At 49.9% G+C, this 9,642-nt stretch overlaps 1 protein-coding gene across 1 annotated transcript; it reads left to right on the top strand.

Moving 5' to 3' along the window:
- Positions 1–2,087: 2,087 nt before the first annotated feature.
- LOC306982509 (uncharacterized protein) lies at positions 2,088–9,105 on the top strand (the record flags this gene model as incomplete). The annotated part of the gene is made up of 4 exons (XM_079582445.1): positions 2,088–2,153; positions 4,100–4,345; positions 6,604–6,807; positions 8,232–9,105. Exons 2-4 carry the CDS (start codon positions 4,107–4,109, stop codon positions 9,103–9,105), a joined length of 1,317 nt encoding a protein of 438 aa, XP_079438571.1. The 5' UTR covers positions 2,088–2,153; positions 4,100–4,106.
- Between the last annotated feature and the right edge of the window lie 537 nt (positions 9,106–9,642).

The following is a 9,642-nucleotide window of genomic DNA, read 5'->3' as shown; positions in this document are numbered from 1 at the left end:
TTCCTCCTTTCCTCCTCCCTCCTCCCTCCTCCTTCCTCCCTCCTCCCTCCTCCTTCCTCCCTCCTCCTTCCTCCTTCCTCCTTCCTCCTCCCTCCTCCTTCCTCCCTCCTTCCTCCTCCCTCCTCCTTCCTTCCTCCTTTCCTCCTCCCTCCTCCCTCCTCCTTCCTCCCTCCTCCCTCCTCCTTCCTCCTCCTTCCTCCCTCCTCCTTCCTCCCTCCTCCTTCCTCCTTCCTCCTCCCTCCTCCTTCCTCCCTCCTTCCTCCTCCCTCCTCCTTCCTTCCTCCTTCCTCCTTTCCTCCTCCTCCTGCCTCCTCCTTCCTTCCTCCTCCCTCCTTCCTCCTCCCTCCTCCTTCCTTCCTCCTTCCTCCTTTCCTCCTCCCTCCTCCCTCCTCCTTCCTCCCTCCTTCCTCCTCCCTCCTCCCTCCTCCTTCCTTCCTCCTTCCTCCTCCCTCCTCACTCCTCCCTCCTCCCTCCTTCCTTCCTCCCTCCTCCCTCCTCCTTCCTCCCTCCTCCTTCCTCCTTCCCTCCTCCTTCCTCCCTCCTCCTTCCCTCCTCCCTCCTCCTTCCTCCCTCCTCCTTCCCTCCTCCCTCCTCCTTCCCTCCTCCCTCCTCCTTCCTCCTCCTCCTCCCTCCTCCTTCCCTCCTCCTTCCTCCCTCCTTCCCTCCTCCTTCCTCCCTCCTCCCTCCTCCTTCTCCCTCCTCCTCCTTCCCTCCTCCTCCTTCCTCCCTCCTCCATCCCTCCTCCCTCCTCCTTCCTCCCTCCTCCCTCCTCCCTCCTCCCTCCTCCTTCCTTCCTCCTCCTTCCTCCTCCTCCTTCCCTCCTCCTTCCTCCCTCCTCCTCCTTCCCTCCTCCCTCCTCCCTCCTCCTTCCTCCCTCCTCCCTCCTCCCTCCTCCTTCCTTCCTCCTCCTTCCTCCCTCCTCCTTCCCTCCTCCTCCCTCCCTCCTCCCTCCTCCTTCCTTCCTCCTCCTTCCTCCCTCCTCCTTCCCTCCTCCTCCCTCCCTCCTCCCTCCTCCTCCCTCCTCCTTCCTCCCTCCTCCTCCTCCTCCTCCCTCCTCCTTCCTTCCTCCTCCTTCCTCCCTCCTCCTTCCCTCCTCCTCCCTCCCTCCTCCCTCCTCCGTCCTCCTTCCTCCCTCCTCCTTCCTCCCTCCTCCGTCTTCCTTCCTCCCTCCTCCTCCCTCCTCCTTCCTCCTCCCTCCTCCTTCCTCCCTCCTCCTTCCTCCTCCCTCCTCCTCCCTCCTCCTTCCTCCTCCCTCCTCCCTCCTCCCTCCTCCTTCCTCCCTCCTCCGTCTTCCTTCCTCCTTCCTCCCTCCTCCTTCCTCCCTCCTCCTTCCTCCCTCCTCCTTCCTCCTTCTTCCCTCCTCCCTCCTCCATCATCCCTCCTCCTTCCTCCCTCCTCCTTCCTCCTCCTCCCTCCTCCCTCCTCCCTCCTCCTTCCTCCTTCTTCCCTCCTCCCTCCTCCTTCCTCCTTCCTCCTTCCTCCTTCCTCCCTCCTCCTTCCTCCCTCCTCCTTCCTCCCTCCTCCTTCCTCCTTCCTCCTTCCTCCTTCCTCCTTCCTCCCTCCTCCTTCCTCCCTCCTCCCTCCTCCTTCCTCCCTCCTCCATCATCCCTCCTCCTTCCTCCCTCCTCCTTCCTCCCTCCTCCTTCTTCCCTCCTCCCTCCTCCTTCCTCCTTCCTCCTTCCTCCTTCCTCCTTCCTCCTTCCTCCCTCCCTCCTCCCTCCTCCTTCCTCCCTCCTCCATCATCCCTCCTCCCTCCTCCGTCCTCCTTCCTCCTTCCTCCTTCCTCCCTCCTCCTTCCTCCCTCCTCCTTCCTCCCTCCTCCCTCCTCCTCCTTCCTCCTCCCTTCTCCCTCCTCCTTCCTCCTTCCTCCTTCATCCCTCCTCCTTCCTCCCTCCTCCTTCCTCCTTCCTCCCTCCTCCCTCCTCCTTCCTCCCTCCTCCTTCCTCCCTCCTCCTCTCCTGCTGCAGAGTTAAAGTATAAAGTCTGGGGAGGAAAGAGTTAAGTCCTGGAGGAGGCGGGGCTTGTCGGGAAAACAAACACACAGGCAGCTCCTCTGGTCTCAGTGTCTGCAGTACTTCACACAAATACTGCAGTACTTCACTCAAATACTGCAGTACTTCACTCAAATACTGTCCCAGCACCAGCAGCACAAGGTAAGAGCTGCTCGTACTTCCTGTAGAAGCTGCTGAAGGCTTTTACTGCTTTATTATCCACTGCTGAGGTTCACATGGGAGCGGCTGCTGTTTATTTCAGGAAGTCATTCGTCATTCCAAATCTCAGGCCCGAGCATAACAAACATGTACACTAGGGGAGCCGTGAGGATAGAGGTTTAATTCACCAGTCAGTGGGTAGAACACGTACATAATGTGTTTTAATTTAGCTTAAATCAGACTCACACAAGGCCGTTCTGCTCTCCTCGTCTGCAGGGGAAAAGTTTCCTCCGGTTTTCCCTACAACTAAAAACATGTACAACAGTTTCCCCTGTGGAGCCAGGACTCCCCTGTAAAAGAGGTTCTTCATCTCTGGGACTTTGTGGGACCTGGTGAGATAAAGGTAAAAAGAGAAAATAGAAATATCTGAACGACTGATGCTTCTAAACTAAAGGTTCTCTCTGATGTGAGCGCCCGTGTGACCAGAGAAAGACTTCATAAGCAGACAGTCCGAACATTAGACAAACAGAACAATATCTTTAACCCCTTAACTCCCACCTGAACTGAGCACATTTTCTCCAGTTTGGCTTTACCCCAATCCAAAAGCTTCTGGACAAAAGGTGAGAAAATAGCAACAAAACTGAGACGAAAACAATGATGGAAATGTGACAAAAAAAGTGAGAAAACATTGATAAAAAATGTAACAAAAATTTGACAAAAAATGACAAAAAATTATTTAAAAAAATACAAAAAATGAAAAAAAATTAGACAAAAAATGTGGCAAAAATGTCCAGATATTTGAGTCGACTAAAATCAGACTAAATAAAAATGAAAAGGAGAGACTAAAATCATCCAAACTTGTATTGAGCGTCTGAAAGAGCCTCAGATCATGTAAAATCTCTGTTAAAGGATCAGCTCTGAGCTTTGTTCATGTGGAGCAGCTCCATGAAGCAGAGGAACAACATTAAATATGATTAGAATCAATATTATCAATGCAAAGTCCAATAAATTAGTCTTAAATTTAGTCGACTAAAACTAGACTAAAATTGAAAAGATTTTTTTGACTAAATCCTGACTAAAATTACATTACATTTTCGTCAGAAGACTTAAGACAAAAAGTAAATAAAAATATGTTGGCAAAATTAACACTGACAGCAACAAAACTGTGACAAAAAGTGAGAAAAGTTTGACAAAAAAGTGCCGAAAAATTTATGAAAAAGTGGCAAAAATGTCACAAAAATGACAAAAAAGTGACAACAAAATTACAAAAATTTGACAAAAATTTTATAAAAATTTGACAAAAAAATGACCAAAAAAATGACACATTTCTGTACTCTGTGGTCCAGGTAAAGACCACAGGGAGGAGTCAGCTCGGCTCAGTCCCGCCCCTTTGTTCACAGCGACTCTCACCTGGACATGGGATAAGAGTCTTAACCAATCACAAATCACCGAATGGGGAACTGGGGGCGGGATTAAGTATGTTATCTTCTTCCCAATTGGATCGTTGTGTTTATATCCTGTATATTCCTTTTTGCACTAAATGAATGCCTTTACCTCACTTTTCTTCTTCTTCTTCTTCTTCTTCTTCTTCTTCTTCTTCTTCTTCTTCTTCTTCTTTCTAATTTTTTTGTTGGGTTTTCAACTCATTTTTGTGACTTTTTTCTTATTTTTTGTCACATTTTTTGTCACATTTTTGTCTTTTTTTTGTCACATTTTTGTCACATTTTTTTGTCATATTTTTTCACATTTTTTGTCACATTTTTTGTCTTTTTTTGTCATTTTATTTTTTCCTTTTTTTGTCATTTTTTTGTCACATTTTGACACTTTTTTGTCACTTTTTTGTCATTTTTTTTCCTTTTTTTCCCCTTTTTTTTCATTTTTTTTTTCATTTTTTGTCACTTTTTTGTCACATTTTGGTCACATTTTTGTTACATTTTCTTCTCCTCCAGGTGAGCCATGCCGTTGGCCGTGTCCCGCTCTGACGGGGTGATGGTCCTGTCTCTGACCTCTGACCCCTCCAGTGCGTGTCCTCCCCTCTGTCAGCTGTTGGGGGCGCTCTGCTACAGCCCGGGCCTCTGCTCCGTGACCCGCCGCCTGCCCCCTCAGCGCGGGGGGCCCCAGGCGGTGCTCGGGGCCCTGTGGATCATCACCGCGCTCCTGCACATCGGCCTGGGCTCCATCTTCCTGAACTCCAGGTAGGACCATCTGGGTTTCTGGTTCCTCGGTGTAGAAGAACCTCTCCTTCTCTCCACAGTACGAGCTGGAGGACACACACTGCCCCCTGTGGCTGGGTTAGTGCTAGATCATCTGCTCCGGACTCCGGGTCTGCTGTGATTTTGTATTGATCTATGAGTTGGTTTGTCTAAAAATACAAATAATCCTAATCCTTAAGGTTAACCCCTTAACTCCCACCTGAACCGAGCACATTTTCTCCAGTTTGGCTTTACCCCAATCCAAAAGCTCCTGGAAAAAAGGTGAGAAAATAGCAACAAAACAATGTGGAAATGTGACAAAAAAGTGACAAAAAAGTGAGAAAACATTGACAAAAAATTGACGAAAAAATGACAAAAATGTGACAAAAAATTGATTAAAAATTGACGAAAAAATTGACGAAAAATGTGACAAAAAAGTTACAAAAATATGACAAAAAAATGATAAAAAATGTGACAAAAAAAATACAAAAATGTGACAAAAAATGTATTAAAAATTGCTGGAAAAAAAATGACAAAAAAGTTACAAAAATGTGATAAAAAATTGACGAAAAAATGTCAAAAATGTGACAAAAAAGTTACAAAAATATGACAAAAAATTGATAAAAAATGTATTAAAAATTGCCGGAAAAAAATGACAAAAAAGCTACAAAAATGTGACAAGAAATCGATTAAAAATTGACGAAAAAATGACAAAATGTGACAAAAAAATTGACGAAAAAATGGACGAAAAATGTGACAAAAAAGTTACAAAAATATGACAAAAAATTGATAAAAAATGACAAAATGTGACAAAAAAATGACAAAAATGAGTTGAATCCCCAACAAAAAAATGTTGGAAAAAAATGTGATGACGTGAGGAAAACGATCCTCTGGGTTCAGGCGGGAGTTAAGAGGTTAACCATTTCCCTGACCCTAACCTTAATTTGTGTCATGATATCTCACGTTTTCACAGCAGACTGTCCCTCCGGAGCAGACCATCTAGCACTAACCCTGTGGCTGGGAGGGTTCTTCCTGCTGCTCGCTGTAGTAGTAACTCCCTCTCTCCACAGGAGCTCTCCGCAGTACGAGCTGGAGTACACATACTGCCCCCTGTGGCTGGGAGGGTTCTTCCTGCTGCTCGCTGTAGTAGTAACTCCCTCTCTCCACAGGAGCTCTCCGCAGTACGAGCTGGAGTACACATACTGCCCCCTGTGGCTGGGAGGGTTCTTCCTGCTGCTCGCTGTAGTAGTAACTCCCTCTCTCCACAGGAGCTCTCCGCAGTACGAGCTGGAGTACACATACTGCCCCCTGTGGCTGGGAGGGTTCTTCCTGCTGCTCGCTGTAGAAGTAACTCCCTCTCTCCACAGGGACTCTCCGCAGTACGAGCTGGAGTACACATACTGCCCCCTGTGGCTGGGAGGGTTCTTCCTGCTGCTCGCTGTAGAAGTAACTCTCCTCTCTCCACAGGGACTCTCCGCAGTACGAGCTGGAGGACACATACTGCCCCCTGTGGCTGGGAGGGTTCTTCCTGCTGCTCGCTGTAGAAGTAACTCTCCTCTCTCCACAGGGACTCTCCGCAGTACGAGCTGGAGGACACATACTGCCCCCTGTGGCTGGGAGGGTTCTTCCTGCTGCTCGCTGTAGAAGTAACTCTCCTCTCTCCACAGGGACTCTCCGCAGTACGAGCTGGAGGACACATACTGCCCCCTGTGGCTGGGAGGGTTCTTCCTGCTGCTCGCTGTAGTAGTAACTCCCTCTCTCCACAGGGACTCTCCGCAGTACGAGCTGGAGTACACATACTGCCCCCTGTGGCTGGGAGGGTTCTTCCTGCTGCTCGCTGTAGTAGTAACTCCCTCTCTCCACAGGGACTCTCCGCAGTACGAGCTGGAGGACACACACTGCCCCCTGTGGCTGGGAGGGTTCTTCCTGCTGCTCGCTGTAGAAGTAACTCCTTCTCTCCACAGGAGCTCTCCGCAGTACGAGCTGGAGGACACATACTGCCCCCTGTGGCTGGGAGGGTTCTTCCTGCTGCTCGCTGTAGTAGTAACTCCCTCTCTCCACAGGGACTCTCCGCAGTACGAGCTGGAGTACACATACTGCCCCCTGTGGCTGGGAGGGTTCTTCCTGCTGCTCGCTGTAGAAGTAACTCCTTCTCTCCACAGGAGCTCTCCGCAGTACGAGCTGGAGGACACATACTGCCCCCTGTGGCTGGGAGGGTTCTTCCTGCTGCTCGGTGTAGAAGTAACTCCCTCTCTCCACAGGGACTCTCCGCAGTACGAGCTGGAGGACACATACTGCCCCCTGTGGCTGGGAGGGTTCTTCCTGCTGCTCGGTGTGATCTGTGTCCTGACGGAGCGACACCCCAGACCCGCCTTCCTCCTGCTGAGCGGGTTCCTGAACCTGACGGGCGCGGCCTTGTCCGTCGCCGCCATCGTGTGGTACGCCACCATTTTAGACAACGTCGGGTAAGAGTCATACGTGTTTGCTTTAATGGGAGACCTCGTCATGTGGGGGAGAAACGACTGGGGGGAGGTTAGTGAAGTGTTCAGCTCTCCATAATAATAATCAACATTTTTAAGTCAACAAGGTCCTTAAATTAAAGTTGTGTATTTTAAATAAATAATTCCTCGTTTCCGAAAGACGTGTCACAAACATGTGGTGACGGTCGGGAGTCGCCATGTTTTATGTAAATGAGCCAGAACTGTAGACGCGCCATCTCTACAGGACTGTCATGATTCACTCAACACATTCACTCATGCTAATGTGGCTAGCTAATGCTAATGCCGCTAGTGCTATTGTAGTTAATGCTGACGTGGCTAGTGCTACTGTGGCTAGTGCTAACATTGCTAATGCTAATGCCGCTAGTGCTAATATGGCTAATGCTAATGCTGCTAGTGCTAATGTGGTTAATGCTAATGCCGCTAGTGCTAATATGGCTAATGCTAATGCTGCTAGTGCTAATGTGGTTAATGCTGACATGGCTAGTGCTAATGTGGCTAGTTCTAACATGGCTAATGCTAATGCCGCTAGTGCTAATATGGCTAATGCTAATGCTGCTAGTGCTAATGTGGCTAATGCTAATCCCGCTAGTGCTATTGTGGTTAATGCTGACGTTGCTAGTGCTAATGTGGCCAAGATTATCTGGCTAGTGGTAATGTGGCTAATGCTAATTCTAACATGGTTTCCGCTTATGTGGCTAGTGCTAGCGCTTCTAGTGCTAATGTGGCTAATGCTAATGTCGTTTGTACTAATGTCGCTATTGCTAATGTCGTTTGTGCTAATATGGCTAATGCTAATGTGGCTAGTGCTAATGTGGCTAGTGCTAATGTGGCTAATGCTAATGTCGTTTGTACTAATGTGGCTAGTGCTAATGTGGCTAATGCTAATGTTGCCCAGATGATCTGGCTAGTGGTAATGTGGCTAATGCTAATGTCGTTTGTACTAATGTGGCTAGTGCTAATGTGGCTAATGCTAATGTCGTTTGTACTAATGTGGCTAGTGCTAATGTCGTTTGTACTAATGTGGCTAGTGCTAATGTGGCTAATGCTAATGTGGCTAGTGCTAATGTGGCTAATGCTAATGTCGTTTGTGCTAATGTCGTTTGTGCTAATGTGGCTAGTGCTAATGTGGCTAATGCTAATGTGGCTAGTGCTAATGTGGCTAATGCTAATGTGGCTAGTGCTAACACGGCTAGTGCTCATGACCTGACTCTGACTCCTGTGCTCCTCCCTGTGCTCCTCCCTGTGCTCCTCCCTGTGCTCCTCCCTGTGCTCCCCCCTATGCTCCTCCCTGTGCTCCTCCCTGTGCTCCTCCCTGTGTTCCTCCCTGTGTTCCTCCCTGTGCTCCTCCCTATGCTCCTCCCTGTGCTCCTCCCTGTGCTCCTCCTCAGCTTCTATGAGATGTGCTGGTCACAGGACTACGATTACTGGAACCCCGTCACCACCACCACGCTGTCCCCCGACAACAAGGTGCTGCTGGAGCGCTGCCAGGAGGCGCGGCTCCTCCTGAGGAGCACCTCCATCAGCATCAGCACCACCCTCGTCACGCTGTCCGCCCTGGACTTCTGCCTCGGCTTCAGCTCCTTCATCATCAGCTGCAAGACCCTGAGGAGAGGCTCCAGGGAGAGCGGGTACCAGGCTGTGCCGCAGGAGGGTCTGCAGGAGGACCAGGGTCTGCAGGAGGACCAGGGTCTGCAGGAGGACAAGGGTCTTCAGGAGGACCAGGGTCTGCAGGAGGACCAGGGTCTGCAGGAGGACCAGGCTCTTCAGGAGGACCAGGCTCTTCAGGAGGACCAGGGTCTGCAGGAGGACCAGGGTCTGCAGGAGGACCAGGGTCTGCAGGAGGACCAGGGTCTTCAGGAGGACCAGGGTCTGCAGGAGGACCAGGGTCTGCTGCAGGAGGACCAGGGTCTTCAGGAGGACCAGGGTCTGCAGGAGGACCAGGGTCTGCAGGAGGACCAGGGTCTGCAGGAGGACCAGGGTCTGCCGCAGGAGGACCAGGGTCTTCAGGAGGACCAGGCTCTTCAGGAGGACCAGGGTCTGCAGGAGGACAAGGCTCTTCAGGAGGACCAGGGTCTGCAGGAGGACCAGGGTCTGCCGCAGGAGAACCAGGCTCTTCAGGAGGACAAGGCTCTTCAGGAGGACCAGGCTCTGCAGGAGGACCAGGGTCTGCAGGAGGACCAGGGTCTGCAGGAGGACCAGGGTCTGCCGCAGGAGGACCAGGGTCTGCAGGAGAAGGCAGAGGTCGAGGACAAGGCGGAGTAGGAGGAGCAGGAGGAGGTGTGGTCATCAGTGTTGATTTGACAGGGTGATCGAGTGGAAACAAAAAGCACTAAGATCTGAACTGATCCAGATAAATGTTCATTAAATATGTAATGTTTATGATGGATTATTTAGTGACATTATAACTGGAATCAACAAACTCCCTTTGCACTTTGTCAGGCCTCGAGAAGACGAAACTGAAAATCAAAAGAAAACTGACAGAAAAACAATCGCCCCATAAGAAAAACTAAAAACAAGTTCAGGGCGAGGGCCACACGCATCGTTATATTTGTGGTTACTTCCTGGAAACACTAAAGGGACAGTTTTTCGTAAACACGAGGTTCTTCAGGGTCAGTGAAAACCCTCTGCTGGTTCAGGCTGGTATTACATCTGAACCTTTACTGTTTTTGCAGCAGCATTTTCAACTTGCATAAGTTTTAGGAAACAGGTTTAACCTCTTAACTCCCGCCCGAACCGAGAGGATCTTTCTCCTCACGTCATCAGGTTTTTTTTCCATCATTTTTTTGTTGGGTATTCAAC

The sequence above is a fragment of the Gobius niger genome, assembly GCF_951799975.1.
Source record: "Gobius niger genome assembly, chromosome: 24".
NCBI lineage: Eukaryota > Metazoa > Chordata > Actinopteri > Gobiiformes > Gobiidae > Gobius > Gobius niger.
Note: the sequence above shows the minus strand (reverse complement) of the source record. Positions and strands in the feature narration are given on the sequence as shown.